This window comes from Papilio xuthus, unplaced genomic scaffold, assembly GCF_000836235.2.
Source record: "Papilio xuthus unplaced genomic scaffold, Pxut_1.1 DF826933.1, whole genome shotgun sequence".
Classification (NCBI taxonomy): domain Eukaryota; kingdom Metazoa; phylum Arthropoda; class Insecta; order Lepidoptera; family Papilionidae; genus Papilio; species Papilio xuthus.
In genome coordinates this window covers 2,502,580-2,523,249 of record NW_013531716.1, presented here as the reverse complement: position 1 = coordinate 2,523,249, position 20,670 = coordinate 2,502,580, and the positions used below count along the sequence as shown (strand labels likewise).

Genomic DNA, 20,670 nt, shown 5'->3' with positions numbered 1-20,670 from the left:
TTATTTGCTAATAAATAAATTTTTCTACTTTACCAATTTTGTTACAAACGGCAAATATTTGTTCTTATGCAATTATTTAGTTTTCTTCCATGACATTGTCTTCAGTTGCTGTGTTACATTCTTCTTGATGAATCAATGTTCCTATATTCATGTGAATATTAGAGCGTAGGGCTTTTGCAAATATTCCACATGAACAGATATTATCATCTGTCATCATGTCTAACATAGCTGCATGATCCAGGTAACTTGCGCAATTGCATTTGTTGGTAGTGCTCATTTTACTGGCTTTTGTACCAATACTGGTTTTAGATGCTTTTGGTGTAAGATTTGATCTTTTTTGAGATATTAGTTTTGTTGAGCCAGGACAATATTTACTTGCACAATTCTTACAATGATCCAGTGGCTGAAAATAAATTTTAGTATTTAGAAAAATATCACGCTATAATAATAGGCTCGATTAAGCCACGTATCAATATCAACCATATGGGCGCAGAAATTCAATGTGTGCAGTCAACCAATACGCACGGAACCGGCGTGGTTGACTATGACCTAATCATAGCTTAGGTAAGCTCTGAGCCCCGAGGTGGTGGAGACAAATAAATGCCGGGGATTGGGAAGCTGAAAGGAGTTATCAGTTACCTTGGGTTTCGGCTTTGGTGTACTTGTTTTCTTGTTTTCTTTGCATTTTTTCATTTTAATAAATCAACGTGCTATGATGATATGTATAAAAATTTTCATGGAAAGGGAATTGCATGCTGTATTTAATAAACATTATTTTTTATTGCACATATCCATGATTGTTGCGACTTTTATTTTGAAAATGTCGTTATATTTATGGTATTCTTTTTGCCTTTTTTGTGCACAATTAAAACCATAAATATCGCGATTTATATGTCACTGTCATTTCTTGTTTTGCATTAAGTAGTAAAAATTAAAATAGAGCTAATAAATATGTAGTAAAATTTAAAGGTATCAAGTGCATCGTCATGCATTATTAGAGTGCGGTTTGTAAAAATGCGGTATCACTAAACCGGTCGATGGCAAAAGATATGCACCAAGACAAGGTCCCAGAACCGATAGAGGTTCGTTTGTTGAAGCAAAAATTAGCATGTTTTGCGTGCAAATGCTTAAACTGTGAGAAGTACAGCAAATATAATAGATTAAATAAAGCAAAAAATGGTGAAAGTACCGGTATTCAAGTGGATAATATTATTTCCGACCGGTTTAGTAAAGCACAAGACCGCATTGACGATAAATCAAAAAAAATTGATAAGGCTTCCGGTAGCAGTTTTATAAGTACGTTGTGTAATCATTATATTTGCCCTAGCTGTCAATACATCGTAGAATTCTTGCGGGAAAATTTGAAAAAAGTCTTCAAAGATGCGGAGTCGGAAACAAAACCATTGGACCGTTGTGACAAATCAACAGAAAAAATCGTCCATCTCTTAGATAAAACTACATCAACGATAAAGTGTGACTCATCTTGTCTTATGAAAAAAAAGTCTTCTGCTGAATTTACCAAAGCAGAAAATAAAGAACGAAAGAGCGAAAAAGTTGTATTTGAAGATTCCATAAAGGATAATGTCTCTGATTTAGAAAGTAAAAAGAAAGTTACCATAGAGAAAGATAAAAAAGAGAACATGATTATGGAAAATGATAAAACATTTAAAATTGAAAAACAGACTTCATCAGATGCGGAAAAAACGATGCATTTAGATTCAAAACACCATACCGATGTTCCAAAGCAGTATATGTGTGGGAACTGTGTTTGCGTGGAAAAATTTATTAAGGCTATAAGGCCGTACGCTTAAATTGAACAATACAAGTTTTAATTTATATTATGTTTGAGCAGATGCGTACACATTAAACATAAATTACTTATGTTTCCAAATTTTCGAGGAAACTCGTAAATAAATTGTTGAAGAATTAAGATGATGAAATGAATGTAAATCATGTCAACAAATAATGTCATGGTCACATTTTTGTAGACAATAAAGGCCATACTAAATAAACATGTTTTTGTTTTGAATCATGAATCCATCGACATACGATTAGGTGGTAGAGACCAATAATGTATGACAAGGGCATCAAAGTAAGAAATAATCCAATTCGATACTTAAAATAAATTTATTGCACTTTGTTTATGTAGCAGCGTAATGTTTAATAAACCTTGCCGACGGATCCGAAACTTGCACCCATTTGGGCATCCAGTAGTAGGGTGTAAAGTTGTGTTGACCTGAAAACGATTTCTCGAATACATAACGATAGTACTTGGATTCAGTGCTCGTCGGTTGAAGACCCTTAAATTGTTGATCGTCTTCGGGTAGTCTCTCCGCAATAATTTCAGATATTGTAGTAAATAAAGACTTCTTTACAGATGCTACACCATCGCTAAAAGCTTCTTTGTGTCGCCATAAAATAGAGTCAGGCAATAGACCACTTTTGGCGAAACTGCTGCGTAAAAGATGCTTCTCTACTCCATTCTGTGGTTGTCGTAGTTTCGGTTCGATGTTGAGGTAATGGTGCGTGAACTGAATGTCTAAGAATGGTACCCGAAGTTCTAAACTAAACGCGCTAGTCGTTCTGTCTGCCCTTAGGCCATCGTATAAGTAGATATCGGACAATAAGCGAATGCTTTCCTCGTGAGCGGCCGTTATCGTTGGCGCGTCTCTGAAGTAAATATATCCCTGAGCCACCTCGTCCGCACCTTCGCCACTGAACACTACCGTCGTATCCGTGTTCTCCTTGATGTACTTAGACAATAAGTACATAGGCAGGCTTGCACGTATTGTTGTGATATCAAAGGTTTCCAAATGATAGATAACGTTATCTAGTGACTGTCTTACATCGTTCTCATCAAACCTAACCTCATGATGTTCCGTACCGAGGTAGTCTGCTACCGTGCGCGCTGCGGCTAGGTCGGGAGAATCACCCATACCGATCGCAAATGTTTGTATTTTGTACGGCAGTTTATGCTCCTTAGCAAGTTTTACAACTAAGGCTGTAATTAACGAAGAATCTAATCCACCGCTAAGCAAACATCCGATTCTTCTATCCGACATAAGCCTTTTCTTACAAGCGGCTTCCAACAAAAATGCGGTCTTTTCATATAGACTGTTCAATTTTGCTAGTTCTTCTGTTGAGACATAAGGTACAAAACGAGGTGGTGTTCCGGGAGTAAAATATCTTTCGGTGTAGTCCAGATTAATTTTGCCATCGTCTAATAAATTCCAAACCTCGAAATGTCCGGGCGGAAACTGACCAAGACTTGAACTTTCACTGGCTTTCTGTTTCAAACCCATTAACCCTTTGGCTTCCGAACATATTGCCATCAATCCCTTTTTTTCATCATGTAATTTGAAAAGTGGTCGAACACCGTAAGGATCTCGTGCTATATAAACCTTACGCGCTTCACCGTCGATCAAACAAAAGGAGAATACACCGTCTAATTTTGTAACAGTGTCGGCTATTCCGAACTTTTTGTACGTATGAATAATAGCTTCGACGTCGCAGTTGGTTTCATAAGGAAAATTATATTGTTCACGGAGTCGTTTACAGTTGTAGATTTCGCCGTTGCAGATCAAAGTGAGGCGAGGAAAACAATGCAGTTTCATCGGCTGCATACCATGTAAACCGTCTACTATGGCAAGGCGTTGAAAACCAAGAACCACTTGTGGCTCGCGGGAATCCTGCTCAAGGCGCCAAGCGTCCGGCCCTCGATGTACGATGGCAGCAAAACATTTTATGCATGTTGGAGTTAAGCCGCCGTCCATGCCAAAAGTTCCCCATATGCCGCACATATTGAATGTCTCTGAAAGTGTTAATTGAATCGATTGAAGTCGGAGTAATTCTGTTATATAGTACTGTAGTATAGTGTGTTTCAGGGACAGTTGCACGAGTGTTGACTTTAAACATAAAACTGTAACGTATTAGATTTGATTCGTAAAATATGAGCAATGTGTAATCACCTACGGAGTCCACTACTTATTTGATGATAAAGTTACGCGTCGGTGCTACCATTCTTTGTAAAATAAATATAAAGTGGCAAAGTTTTTAGTACTACTATTAAAAGAGATTATGTGTATACAAAGTTAAAAATTAAAATACCGTGTGGCTATCAATAACGCAAGGCTACCGTGTCTAAAATCGTATACTTTTACGCTGAATACCAGCTGCACAATCGCGCTATTTTCATAGAAATTCAACGTAAAGAATTGTCATCAAATACGAATTAAAGAAACAGTGGAATGATCGATATGGTCTTACTTAATTATTTATTACTCTGTTATAATATTAAATATAAATTTAATTTATCAAATAAATAGATTTTAAAACACATTTTTCTTTAATTTTACGTGAAATGTTTCCAAATTCGCGGTTACTTACCACTTAGGTGATATCTCTGTAATGATTTTTAGGCTATTTTATTTATTTAATTAGAAATATATACTGATTTTAAACGTACACACTGACATTAAATCTTTAAATGTTTACGATATAATGAAAGGAAACCGGCAGAGCTTGTGCTGTGCGGTTAATTGTTTTACTTCCAGCTCGTGTTCGTCTTCACAGATAACGTAAGAGGCATCCAATGTCAAGAGAGAAAAGCACAGTCATATAAAAGTTGCCATGTGTTTGAGCGAGACAAAAGAGCATGCATGATATTCCGTTTCATTTAAAATTAAAATCAAGTATGTTGCTCGAAAACCTCTTGAAATTTAATAAACTTACATTTTTATTGTTAATTAACCATAAATTGTCTAATTTAAATTATTTATTGTGAACAACAAATACTTCTCACAAATAGAGTCTAACGTTTTAAGTCTATGATTTTATTTCAAATATATTTAGCGTGCATGAAGAGAAACGTTAGTAATTGTGGCGGGATGTATGGTTTGGCTTGTAGAAGGAATGCTTGTGTTGACCGGTTGTGAGTCAATTGATACCATTTATTGCATCATCGTTGGCTCAATAGTTCTGTATAGTTAAACGCATTTCATATTTCGCTGACGTTTGAGCCATAACGTCTGAAGTCTGAAACCATACGTATTTATTTGTTATAGGATTCGAATGATTCTAATATTTAAAAAAAAATAGAAAATCATTTTTAAAAACCGCTTACGGTAGGCAGTGATTACAAATTTCTATTTGGCGCGTTTTCTATTCTAATTATTATGTTATTACATTATTTGAATCAAAATAAGCTTTAAATCAGGATCTTTTATCTTAGTACAATTTTACACATAACAACGTAATTCAAAAGAATATTGTTCAATCTATATTTTAATTTGTATAAATGAATGGGAGATCAAGATCATGACATTCTGTTACTACCGAATTAATTTAAAATATTTCGCCATGAACTACATTGCGCAAATCAATCTTGACTATCAATATATCAAAGAGGCACACGCTTACGACAAATTGTTAAGGTTATTAATTTGTTCTTTTACATTTAAAAGTATAATAGTTCGACTTAGTGATTTGATTTTAATTTTATACTTATTTGATTTGATATATGGCAAAATACAATTATGAAGATGTTTCATGTATCCAAATATCAATTCTAGGTACCTGGGATTTTTTTATTTTTTATTTACTTTCGTAAACAACAGAAGCACCTAAAATTAACAAATAGCAATTTAATGTTTGCATTTATTTGCTCTACGTCACAAGTTACAAAAATATCCCTTTAAAATTAAATGTCATCAAAAATATCTCACTAGATGGACTTAGAAAATAATTTCATTACCTTCAGCTAAACTAGTCGAAAGATATTTTTTTAATCTAAAAAGATGCTTTTCTGAATTTGTTCACCCTGCCTATGCGTACTAAAAACATACCCGCATTAAAATTAAAAACGGCCAGCATTTTAATTGTCAAGGAATAATCAATCCAGCCAGTAGCAAAAATATAGTTTGGATCGATTTCCAAAATCATTTTTAACTATAATTTAATTAATTCACTTGATCATTTCCTCAATATCATTGGAAATATAATTTATATTAAAATTAAATACATTTGGTATATAAAATAAAAATTACATGTTTTGTTAACGATTTAGTAGGTAAATAAAGTATTTAATTTAGTGAATCTATGTTATCTGTGCTGGATACGCTAGTGAAGAACGAAAAAACAAATGACACACAATTATTAAAATAAAATTAATTTTATAATCATCAGTGTTTACCCAACATTTTTAAGGAAGTGTATTTATAAAATTAGCAAAATGTCAACATCATCTCAACAAAATAATCAAATGAAGATTTGTGTTCTCAAGTCTAATTTGGAAGAAATAGGAAATGAGTTGATTATACAAGTAAGATATTGAAATATTTTTATCTCTTAATCAACTTACTTTCGCTTATATTTTAACGTGTCGTTTATTATTTTAGAATTCGACAATACCAGCGCTGGACGACGAAAATGAGTGTAAATATCGTGAAACTATGGGGGTTGTTCAAGTGTTACGTGCTATTACCACTGAGATTGAGATTCAAAATGAAGAAAGTTGTATGTATTACAAAAATGTTTGTCTATCTATATGTATCCTACTAATATTATAAATGTGAATGTTTGGATGGCTGAATGGATCGGTGTTTATCTGAAGGTATCTCCAGAATGGCTGAACGGATCTCTCTGAAATTAAGCATAGATGTAGAACATAGTCTGGAAGAACACATAGGCTACATAGACTATCATTAAGTTCCGCGCGGACGGAGTTGCGGGCGACGACTAGTATTATTAAGTTAGTATTAATTAGTAATTTCCCACATTAATAACATATTTTTCTGTCTGATTTATAGCGAAATTAACTGCGAAACGAAGACAACTTCAGCTAAACTGCGAAGAGATGACCAAGTCAATCAATAAAGAGCTCGAAATAAGGAACAAAAACGAAAATCAGTTGCAGCAAGTCGAGAACGAAATAGAGGAGAAAATGTAAGTACATATTAAAATATTTTGTTTGAATGTCTTTTTATGCCTCATGGGCAGGTAAAATGTGCGGCTTACAAACCACGTTTTCTTAATACTGATAAAATAATGACTTGGTTATTATAGATTCTTCTCACATAAAAAGATTTTTGAGAAATATTCGAAAAATATTATATAATAAAAGAAAACATAATCAAATAATCCATAATTTCTTGAAGCTTACATTGTTCTTATTTTGTTTTCGTATATTCTGTGCCAAGTTATAAATCATGTTTATATGCAATTCAATATTTATCATTACTTAGTCGTTCGTACGAAGCATTGTTACGTGAAAAGGCAGATCGTTTTCGGAAAATGCACAACGTTTATGTAAGTTATTGTACGTTTTTATCCCTTGTTTTAAAATTATCGCGTCTTGGCTGAACGTTTACTGTAACATGTTCCCTTAAAATAATTATTTAAAAAAGTTGTACTTGATTCTTAGACTTATCATCAGCTTACTGTACGTCCCCACCGAGGGGCTCGGAGCCTAACCTGAGTTAGGGGTGGTAAGGCCATAGTCAACCACGCTAGCCCAGTGCGGGCTGGTTGACTTCACACATATCTTTGAATTTCTCCTCAGATATGTGCAGGTTGTATCACGATGTTTTCCTTCACAGTAAGAACGTCGGATAAATGTATATATGTAAATCGGAAATCGAAAAACACATTGGTACATGGCGGGATTCGAACTCAGGACCTGCAGATTGCAAGTCAAGTGCTTAACCCCTGAGCCACCGACGTTCGTCTTAGACTCACTTATGTATGACTAAATTAGTTAAGTTAGCATCGGTAGTTTACGTTTACGTTGAAAGTATTCGTCCAAGTTGCAAGTTCTGTTATTTTATAATTATTTTTAGGATGAAATAGAAATGAAAAAACAGTTAGAAACGGTTAATGAGGATTTAATAAAAATTACTACAGAAGAAGGAAAGCAGCAGAATGTAGTTAAAGATTTAGAAAAAGAATTGGCGGCAATAGTACCCGACTTGCCTGATAATATTCTGTCTATATTGTGAGTTAAGTCATTGTCATAATAGGTTAAGTTCAGTTTAATAGTACAAAGATATGTTATTGGGTTAATCAATCAAAAACACGCAAACATATGTCATCAGAACAAGAGCGTTTTGCTAGCTGATGATTAAGAGGCTGGTAGTAATAGTTTTTTTTATTTCAAACAAAATGCTTATCAATATGTGGTCAAGTTTTTTAATGAATAATTGAGTAGTCGCATTTGAGTTATCTAATTAGGGCTTGTAGGGATTTTATTATATCGAAGCAACTTTTAATATTTTTCAAATCTCAAGGACACAACTTCCCACCTTGTACATCCTAGGTGATGCCTATGAGTGAGAGTGGTTTTCGAATGCCTTGGTTTCTTCCCCCGGACAAAACAAAGACAATATATTTTTTACGTCATGTTAATAGGCAAATGCCTATTAACATGACGTTGTTGTTACAACATTGTTGTTGTTGTAACATGCTCGTTTGTTTGCCACCTTATGACATTAAAAAAAATTTTAATATCATAAGGTGGCAAACAAACGAGCTGCCACCTGAAATCGCTGAAATAACGAAGTGACCGTTGCCCATACACATATACAATTGCATATGCGTTGCGTACCTTTAAACGACGGAGGAGAGGATGCACAGAAAAAAAAAAATTACCTTTCCATGCATCCTCACATCCGGAAATTCCACTTCCACTTCCCATCGTGTCGAATTAGGCATCCGGGACGCAATAATGATTAGCTTAAGATTTAAGAAATTATTTTGTTATGGGCATTGAATATATCTTAAGGGTCTGAAAATCCCTTATGTTGTCGGCGTCGTAAAACTTATGGTTTTACGATAGTCTTTTACCAACGACAAAAGTAAAGAAATAAAATAATATTGTGTAGTTTAATACCCTATATTTAACGACTTGGCATATTTCTTTTAATTTTAGGCGTAAAACAGAATTGGAAAATAAATTGAAAACACTGACTGATAAATGTAATGAAAAACGTGATACATTTGAACGACTTCAGAAGAAACAGAAATATGGCTTCGAATTTAATATATATTAAAAATAAATTCATTTTATAAAATCATAATTTGTAATAAGTCAAAAGTTTTGATTAAATTAACATCTACTTTGCGATTTTTTTGGAAGCATTTTCAAATGTTTACTATCACAAATTGAACAGTAAAAAAAACTTTCCAAATTGATCAAAGCCCGTACACTCTTTAATAACATTTTGTTCAAAGTTTAAAAGTTTTTATTTGATACTAATAATTACCTTGTTCGTTTTATATAAAGACTGCTGGATAAAATCATTCACGTTAATATTTTAAAAAGTTTAAAAACATTTGCGTCTGAAAATTTTTAAGGAAATAGGATATAACGATGAATTGATTTATGTAACTCGTAAGTCAATAACAACCTAAATATTGGTAAATAAATAAATAAATATATTCTTAGTACGTATGTACGTAAGTACGCCATTGTATTTGAAAGATAATTCAACTTTTTACTTTCAAATAGATTACTAAAGACAATTTGCAAACCGAACACGTTTATGACTGTTTAATATAAAAGAAAACTATAATAGATATCTTTAAATATAACTTACTTTCAGTACATTTAAATTCTAACGATAATTTTATTCTATTAAGACCGTCTTTACTCTCCTATAACTTAAATCTAAAACATTTTGGTCTAACAAGTTAACCCGAGGTCATATAAATAAAAGGACTTTGAAAAAATCGATTGCAATGCTTTTACCCTCTAATACCTATATAAAGAATAAAGGAACTTTTACTGCTGTTCTTATAGTTGTTAAGTAATCACTAAGGGCGCAGCTAATGTAGATGTATAAAAGAAACAAACGTTTTTTAAATTAGTAAAATATTATGAAAGGAAAGAGAAAGGTGTATTTAGTTACTTTTATCTCTGTCTAACATACTTTTATCTTTCTTCTCACTAATATTATAATATTATAATATAATATAATTATGTATGGTATGAATGTATGGTATTTAACAGTGGTAGAGCTTTAACATCTTCGCACGAATTTACCGGTTCGCTAGGTGAAATACCACGACCACACAGAAGACAGGCGTCGAGTGGAAGCAATTCCGCGTTTCGTCTGATGAGTGTGCAATGGCAACGGTCGTTTCCCTATTTCAGCGATTTCTGCTGGCCGCTCACTCGTTTGCCACCTTATGATATAAAAAAAATGGGCATATGTGGCGAATCTCTATTTCCCACTTTAGGGCTATTTTTAATTGAGCCAAGTTTAGCGAATATACCTGACTTTGGCATCTTAGTTTATGGCGTATGCGAGCGACATCATAAATTATCTTCGAAAAAGAAATAGAAAAGCGTCAAAAGGCTATTTTATGAAGAATCGAAGCGTTTATTTTTGCTATTAAAAATTTATTAAATTGAATACTTCGGTGAAAATGAAATTGAGGCAACGTCCTAACTTTAAATTTATTTCAATCTATTTATACATTTTAATGTTTGACAGTCGAAGGAGAATGTTTGTGTTTGCTGCGTCCATTTTGCAATGCTTGTTGCACCGCACTGACGGCCGCCGCGCCTTGAAAGAATGTACTCTGAAATAACAAGATAATTTCATTTGAATAAAAGCAAGTACTGTAGTGCGTAATTGTGTATTAAAATAATGAAAATTTTAAACTGGTTCAAAGTAAATAAGTAACTCAAGTTGGTGAATAATTGAATAGCCTTCTTTGTTTTTGTTAAAATTTTTCTTGTTAACTTACTTTTTACTTTAGATGAATTATTAATATCGGTTCTGTAGTTTAACAATTTACTTCTAACAAAAACATATTGCCCTTTTATAAAACTATGAAAAGAATATAGAAAAAATATTTTATAAAACAGTTTAACCGAACCATGACATGTTAACAAGGTACTTGCAAACTTTCATTTACGTAAAGTTCTTCCATCATCAGTTAAAGAAATTTCAAAAGTTTTCTTGTAACTAATTTTATTCAAACATACCAAACCATCTCTTATCTTATGTGACCAGGGTTTACGAGTAGTTGTTGTTAAGGTATTAGTTTTATCCGGCGTTATATCACAGAATACTAAAGACATTTGGGAACAAATCGCAACAATGACAAGTAACAAAGCAATCTTCATATTGTCACGACTTCTTATAAGTGAAATCACGAACCTCATTAAACGAGCTTTTATACGCGTAAGAAGGAAAAAATACACTACGTTGAATCGCGTAATGGGAATTCGCAACCATCTTATTCGTAGTAGCGTTTGTATTTACCCGGCACGTGTTGGAAATTTATAATAGATAAGTCATCTTTATGAATATAAAATATTCCATGCCTTACATAAATGTGGTAATTGTTTACTAATAAATTATTACTTGTTATGGCTACCATATGCTATTAGGTGCTTATATTATATACTAGCTGTCGCCCGCGGTGGTCAAGCACTTGACTTGCAATCTGCAGGTCCTGGGTTCAAATCCCGCCATTTACCAATGTGTTTTTCGATTTTCGATTAACATATGTACATTTATCCGAAGTTCTTACGGTGAAGAAAAACATCGTGATGCAACCTGCACATATCTGAGAAGTAATTCAAAGATATGTGTGAAGTCAACCAAACCGCACTTGGCCAGCGTGGTTGACTATGGCCTAATCACCCTTAACTTAGGGTAGGCTCCGAGCCCCTCGGTGGAGACGTATAGTGAGCTGATGATGATGATGATGATGATGTCGCCCGCGACTCCGTCCACACGGAATAAAAAAAAACATAATTAGTAGCCTTTGTGTTCTTCCAGACTATGTTCTATGCCAAATTTCATCGTTTTTCGTTCAGCTGTATGAGATACCTGCAAACAAACATACAGCTATACAAACATTCGCATATATATTAGTAAAAAGTAAGATTATTCGCCCATTATTCGAAACTCGAGCATAATTTATAATGATTTTTTTTCAACAAGAAAGTAGTGACTAATCGGATGATGGATAATAGAAAATGACGAGAAGAAAGAAACGTAAATTTAAGCCTTCCAACGTCATTCTCTAACACAATAAGCTATTATTTTAATAAAATATTAATTGCAAAAGCAAATATAAGGCTGCAGGCTTAGAAGCCACATATTAATTAATGAAAATGAAATTAATTTAAGCATTTATGTGACATAATAAAGTCTTGTTGAATTACGGTAACATTTTCACATTGTAAGACGAATTCAATGTTTAAATCTTTTTTATAGTAATATCTTTTATTTTTTGTTGGTTTTTAAAATCATTTTAGCCCGCTTTAACATCTTCGCACGAATTGGCCCGGCTCGCCCGGTGAAATACCACGACCACACAGAAGACAGGCGTGAAGTGGAAGCAATTCCGCGTTTCGTCTGATGAGTTTGCGTCCCGGAGGCCTAATTTAGGCCTCCTTCCCTTCCCATCCTTTTCTTTATAAGGAAAGGATGGGAAGTGGAAGTGGACTTTACGGATGAGAGGATGCATGGAAAGGGAAGATATTTTCTTTCTGTGCATCCTCTCCTCCGTCGATTAAAGGTAGGCAGCGCATATGCAATTGCGTCTGTCTATGGGCAGCAGTCACTTCGCTATTTCAGCGATTTCAGGTGGCTGCTCGCTCGTTTGCCACCTTATGATATAAAAAAAAAATTCGTCAATAGAAAGAGATAATTTTATCAGCGATTAAAATATCTGTTGATTCAAAGTAGAGCTTATTTAAAAAATATATATTAGGTTTATCATTATGCACATATTTTAACTGACTGTTGCCGTTAAAAAGAAAATTATGTACGCAAATGTCACGTAGGTACACGCAAGCGTTTTGCCTCTAATGGGGCCGGTGGAATTTTATTATCAGTACACAGCGCAGATTTACAGCCTTTAGCAGCATTTGATAAGAAAATGTGTTCAATAATTTTTGTAGGCATGTTGAGACTTATGTTGGAGTACATATGAAATTTATATTAGTATATTATAGAGAGGGTCGAACCTGGATGTTTATATTTCGGTCCGGTCCACTCATGGGTTTAACAACTGCGGCACCGAAGCTCAAGTTCTTTGACACTGATTAATACAATGATATTCAAATTCGGACATAGAGAAAGAAGTACGTTATTAATACATACCGCTCTTGTGTCAAAACAACCTTTGGGATGGGCTGGCTAAAAATAACTACCTAAATTTACCTAAATACATATTTGTTTTTCCTTGTTGACCAATTTTGTTTCTCTATCTGAATTATCTCACGACCTTATTTTTTAAGTATTGTATGAGACTGAAATAACACTACGATATCCTTTACATATAGGTTATAAAGTATACAGGTGAAAACGTAATAAAAATAAGCATAGAAAATAATGAGACCGTAATTTAATTACTTATTAATAGTATTATATATGCGAATGTTGAATGTATAGATGAATGTATGGATGTTTGTTAGGAGGTAAATCCTGAATAGCTGAATATATCTATTACCATAATATTATAAATGCGTAAGGTTGGATGAATAGATGTATATTTTTATAACATAGCTACTATGATCGGATCTAGATGAATTTTGGAAGAGATATAGTTGTCAGCCTGAAGCGCTTCCACGCGAACGGGATGGCGGCTAACATAAATAGAATTGTAAAAAAATTGTAAATTGACGTATCTTTTAGAATATTAAAAATCATCATCAGCTCACTATACGTCTCCACTGAGGGGCCTCGGAGCCTAACCTAAGTTAGGGGTGGCTAGGCCACAATCAACCACGCTGGCCCACTGCGGGTTAGTTGACTTCACATATATCATTGAATTTCTTATCAGATATGTGCAGGTTTCATTACGATGTTTACCTTCACCGTAAGAACGTCGGATAAATGTTCATATGTAAATCGGAAAACACATTGGTATATGGCGGGATTCAAACCCAGGACCTGCAGATTGCAAGTCAAGTGCTTGACCCCTGAGCCACCGACGCTCTTAAATTAAAATTCACATTGTCATAAATAATTCGAGTTTCATTGAAAATTGTTAATTAATAGTGTAGTACAATGGTAATAAGCTCCTTTACCATGAATGAAATATGAAATTCCTTAATTAGTAAGTTTGGAACGTCAATGTGTATCGAATTTCCGCTGCTGAACTACATACTGTTATCATAGTTTAATTCAACGATGATGAAAAGCATAAAAATAGTTTTTTACGATTGTTTTGTTAATAGAAACGATAATACAGGTCAATAAAGTACTCCTATGTAGTGTGTGTAAAGAAGTATGACGGGATAATGAACCTTTTCATATCAAATGTTTGTGGTTATTGAGAACATCCCTTAGAGCAGGAATCACTCGCATTCGCGCTTCAAATAATAATTACTTCTCTTCTTGTTTTGTTACATAATTAGTTTTGTGATTAGTGACCAAAATATTGTGCCATTGGTTCATCATCCCTGACGTTGTTGTTTAGCCTCAGTCATACGATATGTAATATATGATATAATAAACCTATCCAGGATGGGTGATAATTTAAAACTTTTATAATTGAAAATTAAATTAAATTTATTACAATGTATTCGTAACAAAATTACAGCATCAGAAAGTAATAAATGCGTAACTTGAATTTGAATAAGTTACATTCGCGTAAAAAACAGTAAATTTTATTATTTTTGACTTGTATATTTAATGAGGCCGTCCCAGCCGCCGAAAACAATCTAAGGCGTTTTTTCTAAAAACATAGTGTTTTAAATTAACAGCAATTCTTTTGAAGTACAATATACGAAAACTAAAGCCTTTCATATACAAGGCAATTTAAATCTTTGAAATTAAAATTGTATTCTCGAGTCCGTCGCGAGTATCGCGTGGCTCTCGCTCCGTACACACAAGAAAAGGTCGTCGACGCGTGTTGCCTATTCTGTTAGCACAAGAATAGCGACTTCACGACCGACGCCTATTTTTATAAAAAAAATTGTACATATTTGCGCCGCCATCTTCATAATCTCAGCGAATATTCTTATGAGATAATCTTGACAAAAAGTTCGATCAACTGAATTTGGCCATGGCAGATAGGTATGTCGGAAACCCGCAGTTGCTTGGGAACTAAAATCGTCTGGTTTCGAAAATTTTACTCGCCATGTGTGTTAAAGGACTTACGTAACGTAGATTTTGTAGTAAGTTTGCAAATAAATATACCTATAGGAGTAAACACAAATAGATCGTATTGAGCAAAATTACTATTTCAATGAATTTACGATATAAAATTTCAATTTTTCGAAACACGTTGAACTACGCACCTACAAAATGAAATACTGTTGTAGTAGGAAAACAATTTTGATAATTTATTTCGTCTTAAGTTTCACGTACATTGGCCCGCGCCGGACGCACCGCACGCGCTGATTAAACGAATTTGCTTTGTCTTTTCACCCAGAGTTATGTAAAATCCTACAAAGCAGAAAAATCCGTTACTTTCCGATCGTGCAGTGCGTCCGTTGCGTGACAATGGACGCGTATATTTAGCCTGAAATAAAGCAAAGCTGTATTATATTTATAATTTGCACCTTCTAAATAGAACATTCTCGTAATTAAGAAATATCTATTAAGCGATCAGTTTCATGTTTACTAAATTTATGAAAAAAAAATACAAGCATAGACGAGCGAGGGTTTATAGCTAATGATGTAACCAGTTATTTAATGATTAGCAGTGGCGAATATTTCCTTACACCTGACCGATCTTATTTTTATGACGTCAAATGCATATGTGCATAATAATAAATGCATGAGTACATTAGAAAAAACATTCTGTTTACAATGTAATAGTAATTTATGACATCCTATAATTTATAATGTATAAAAAATAAAAAAAAACTATGCTGTTTTAATTTAGTTTAAAAAAATTAATTTAGTTTCTGAATAATAAAATGTACTCGTACTATACTTAGTGCGCCGCTTAGATGAAAACAAAGTTTATTCAGCAATCTTATAAATGCCAAAAGGTCAAATATATATATCGCAAACAACTGAAATGTTGACTTCACTCTATATAATATCATTAAAATTAATTGCCAATATTCCCGTTCAAATTCCAGTAATTTCTCGTTGATCTCATTAATTGAATTGAAGCATGTGGATTTGGAATATAATCTAATTGAATTAAATTTAAACCTATACACGAACGCACTCAATAGAAATGTCTCTGAAAATAATACAATGGTAAAATCTTCATATGATCTTCATTGAAAAGCAAGTGACATTGCTCCTAATATACAGAATTGTAATAAAGGTAAAATAAATGATTATATCAATCAATTATATTTGAAATCTATTTATTAGTTATTCCAAGAATGTTAACATGATGACAATATTTACAAAACTTGTAGTTGTATTAGAAAAATCTATAAGATCTTTCGAATATTACAATTTTTTAATCTTTAAGTAAGATGAATAAGTTTCTAGTTTCGTCTGTTTTTGACGTGGCTGTAGACTTCATGAGCTGTGCCCGCTGCGGAGAGCACGCCGAAGCCTTTCCTCTGCAAAACAAAAACTCGAATCAAATTTCGTAACAAAAAATATTTCGTACAGTTTTCGCTTTGAGCAACAATAAATCATTCAATGTGAGTTTTCACTGCTGAAACATCTAACAAAAACATGTCAGTTGTATCATTCTCTATGAACTAAACAGAATTTAGCTAGTTAACAATCAATCATAACTTGCATTATAAAATGAATCGATAACAAAAATATTATTGTTTACTTTTGAATGTAAAATATTCATAATATAATGTCTGAGGTCATGGTTTATAAAATTAAATAAAAATCATTTAAAAACTTACGATAACTTTTCCGCCTTTCTTAATAGCACCAACATTGAGTTTAGGTGCTGCGGTACTGCTTCCCACGAAGAGTGCGAGTACAGCCAGGAACATAAAGAAGAAAGCTGACAGCTTCATCTTTGGTTTATTGATACGATACTAGAAAATGTAGGCTAGATAGAACTGAACTGGCTCTACCACGGTTGTGGAAGTAATGCCTTGAGTTTCACCATAGCGCGTATATAAATGCCTTTAATACTTACGGTTTTCCTTCTGGGGTATACCCAAAGAGTAGCTTAGAAAAACCATTGTTAGATAAAGCCTTTAAAACCACAGTTGTACTATAAAACTAATTTGGTATTCTTACACATGCTTCATAAAATTAGAACTATTATGTTTGCTTTATTGTATTTAGAAGTGTTGGTACGTATTTAAATTTAGTATCAGAGTCGCGTTATTATTAAGTTAGAGATTTTGATATAAAGCCGTGTTCGTGGCTTATTTTTATGTTAATAATGTATTTACCAATTAATGTTTCGGTTAAAAAGTGCTGTATTAATTTTTGTATAGACGAAGTTTTTTCTTACAATTGTGGTGGGAATTTTACAAATTATAAAGTATACTTTGCAGTAATTTTGTTAAAAAGTTTACTTTCGTAATTTAATTACAAACTCAAGTAATAAATCATATTTTTAAGTAGTTAAATTTAAGATAAATAATAAAATAAGACAAGTTTAGTTCTATGAATGTTTAAACCAGTTAAATAATGAATAATATTGTTTCGTTTCAAATAATTGAAATTTATTTGAATTGATAAATTGAGGTGGAGCATTCTAAGAGGTTTTATAATTAAATTTATTAGAGCCATTAGAGATGTTCTTTTGTAAAAAGTAATTTTTATATTAGTACATTGTTCTGGTAGCACACTTATATCCAACGAATGTCCAATGAACCATTGTTGCCAGCACAGGAAAAAAGTTTATAATAATTTGAATGTTGCCAATATAAAAAGAAATTAATAATAATGAAACAAAAACAATAAATAATTTATGTGAATTAATTGAACATACATTTTTTTGCCTGCGACCGCGTTACCGTGCGATTAAAAAAGTAAACGTTCTAGTCTATTTTAACTTTATAGAAAATGCATTATGTAGTATTATGTCTTAATGGCTATAAATAATTAAAAAGATGCGAGTAAAGAATTTAAAAAAATGTGTTTCGATACATTTAATAATTAATGATGCTTGTGCCGAATGTGATCGTAGATATTGTGAACTTTGGTGCCCAGGTCCGCGATCCGGATACCTTTGGCCTGCGACAAAAAATAAAAATAAACTTTACAATTAATTTTATATAAATTTACGTTCTATAGAAAATCAAAATACAGCTCGATCTGCGTGGTGTCCGTATTTGATATAATTAAAAGTATAGATCGATCGACTGGACCGGTTGCAATAAGTTATAACTTAAATTTTTTATAACTTAAATTTTTTATGACTTAAATTTTTTATGACTTAAATTAATTATGACTTAAATTAATTATGACGAAATAATGACAACTCACTAACACACCCTGGCGCTAGTGATCTAATCTAATAATTGAAATCCATCCCACTTAAAATTCCAAACACAAAGGTTTATTATCCAGAAACTCTTTTGTATTCATGCCTCTTGGTAGTGACATTACGTGGGATTTTACAATTACAAGGAAGACGATGACCACCTGAGGAATGGTAAACTTTCTTTTTTGTGTCCTGCCTCTCTCCTTTTCTTTCTCCTTAAAAAAACTAAGACTTCTGAACTGCTTTAGATAAGAGGACATGAAATAGCAAAAATCTAATGCCGAAACCTTAATCTTACTAATATTATAAATGGGAATGTTTAGATGGATGAATGTTTGTTTAAAGGTATCTCCGCAACGACTCGATGATGAAATTTGGCACAGATAGAGAACATAGTCTGGAAGTTTTTTTTGATTCCACGGACGGATTCGCGGGCGACAGTTAGTTAGCTTACAATTTAACAAAGTTATTTACTTACAATCCATTGCCCGCCTTTTTTAATAGCACCAATAGGTATACCAGGTTCTGCGTTACTTCCCATAAAGATAGATAATATCCCAAATAATAATACAAATATTTTAGTAAAATGCATTTTGGTTATATCACTTGTCTCGAATATTTAAATGTACGTTTAAGTTGATTTGATTTTAAATTTATATATGCGCGTTAATTGTTTGTTTTGACACGAATTTTCTTTGAATCTGAACGGGGACTCTACCTCGTCTCGACCATTCGGTGTCATAATATGTACCAATAACACCGCGATTTTCTTGTATCATATTGACTTTGAGCTTGTATTTAATTTCATGCATATTTCAAATAAAATTGAAAATCGATATCGATTACATTCTTGTGTTATTATTTTTTTAATTTACACGATCTTATATCGATCAGTTTAGCGGCATACACGAAATGTTGAATTTATGTTTTAATCTATTCAATTCATATAGTGAATACTGTTCGAAATTATTTGTAATGTAAAAAATTAAATAACTTAACTAGATCTTTAGTTTTATTACTTCTATAATCTTAATTAAATTATAAATGAGAATGTTTGGATTGATTAATTGATGGATGGATGGATGTTTCTTTGAAGGTATCTCCGGACCTACTATTTTTTTTTAGTTCCGTGTGGACGTTGTCGCGGTCAGCAGCTAGTCTTAAACTCCGCAAAATAATAATTGTTGTTGTAGTATGCAATAATTTTATGTCTCGTCTGGTTTATTTATGAAGCATACCGTATTTGACAACGTTAGTAATTGTTTCGTCTGTTTGTTAAGTACAATTTTATTAACACTTTTGTGTTTTGAGTTTAGGATAAAATATCATATCGGACAAAAGAACAAATAATTTATTTCTTTCTTTTATTTGTCTTGTCTACCAAGATTACATTTTAATTTTTCACTTTTATTGCGCAAAATAAGGATGTAAAGTCAATAATGTCACAATTTGTCGAAGAAATGCGTTAGTGAGAATTATTAACGATGTTTAGAATTTTATCATAACTTAGATAAAAATTTCGTTCTCTCGGGAATTCTTGAACCTTGGTATTCCACCAAACGTGCATTGAATAAGAATCTAAATGGGATCCCCTAGGGGCCTTTGAGTCAGGGTCATTGTGTCCGGCCAAGCGACCTGAGCCTTTAAATCTGTTTACTTAAAGACGTAAATGTTCCCGAAGGAGCTTTTGACTTTGTTTACTTCTGAAAAGGTGTTAAGATGGCCTTTTAATTTTCCTTTGTTCTTCAATCACTCACAATAGAATCAAATATATATCTGTAGATTTCATCGATGTACGATATCGTGAAGAAATTAATATTGGTAGTAAAATCATCGTATAATGTTTTATTCGAAATTGTTGTTCAACAAACTATTTGGATAACAATGTAAAAATATACATCAGTTATGTCATTCTTAAATTAAACACTTAGGTAGATAGATTGAATTCAATTACTTTAGTGTCTGTTTTAGGAATAAAGTGTAAATTGGTTTAAATATTGCACCGTTTTGTACAATATTACAGGAATATCCAAATATAGTAGGACAAACTTATCTGACCCGGTGAGACAGGCGCTGCTATTGCGCAAAGAAAATTAAAAGAAAAAACATGACAAGACAGCTACAGTACGACAAGAATCTTGTCACATTTTTTTGACATTGTCAGGTTGGCGCTAGTGATGTATCATAAATTAGTTTGCCTTATGCCCACCGGGTCAAATATATTTTAGAGTGTATAGTAATTTATTATTTGTAATTAACATAGGCAATATACAAGAGGCAATGAGTATCTTAATTACATTTAACGTAAATTAAAATTTCACCCAA

General features: G+C 32.8%; 3 protein-coding genes across 3 annotated transcripts; 1 reads left to right on the top strand and 2 right to left on the bottom strand.

Moving 5' to 3' along the window:
- Window positions 1–21: 21 nt before the first annotated feature.
- On the bottom strand, window positions 22–756 carry LOC106122170 (uncharacterized). The gene is made up of 2 exons (XM_013318070.1): window positions 640–756; window positions 22–403 (listed from the first exon to the last, which is right to left on the bottom strand). Exons 1-2 carry the CDS (start codon window positions 691–693, stop codon window positions 77–79), a joined length of 381 nt encoding a protein of 126 aa, XP_013173524.1. The 5' UTR covers window positions 694–756; the 3' UTR covers window positions 22–76.
- A 1,352-nt stretch (window positions 757–2,108) lies between these two features.
- On the bottom strand, window positions 2,109–4,597 carry AsnS (asparagine synthetase). Its single transcript, XM_013318069.1, has 2 exons — window positions 4,387–4,597; window positions 2,109–3,811 (listed from the first exon to the last, which is right to left on the bottom strand). The coding sequence occupies exon 2, from the start codon at window positions 3,798–3,800 to the stop codon at window positions 2,142–2,144; it is 1,659 nt and encodes a 552-aa protein (XP_013173523.1). The 5' UTR covers window positions 3,801–3,811; window positions 4,387–4,597; the 3' UTR covers window positions 2,109–2,141.
- Window positions 4,598–6,229: 1,632 nt separating this feature from the next.
- LOC106121854 (cingulin) lies at window positions 6,230–9,044 on the top strand. The gene is made up of 6 exons (XM_013317682.1): window positions 6,230–6,319; window positions 6,396–6,513; window positions 6,807–6,942; window positions 7,242–7,305; window positions 7,836–7,990; window positions 8,924–9,044. The coding sequence occupies exons 1-6, from the start codon at window positions 6,230–6,232 to the stop codon at window positions 9,042–9,044; spliced, it is 684 nt and encodes a 227-aa protein (XP_013173136.1).
- Window positions 9,045–20,670: the final 11,626 nt, after the last annotated feature.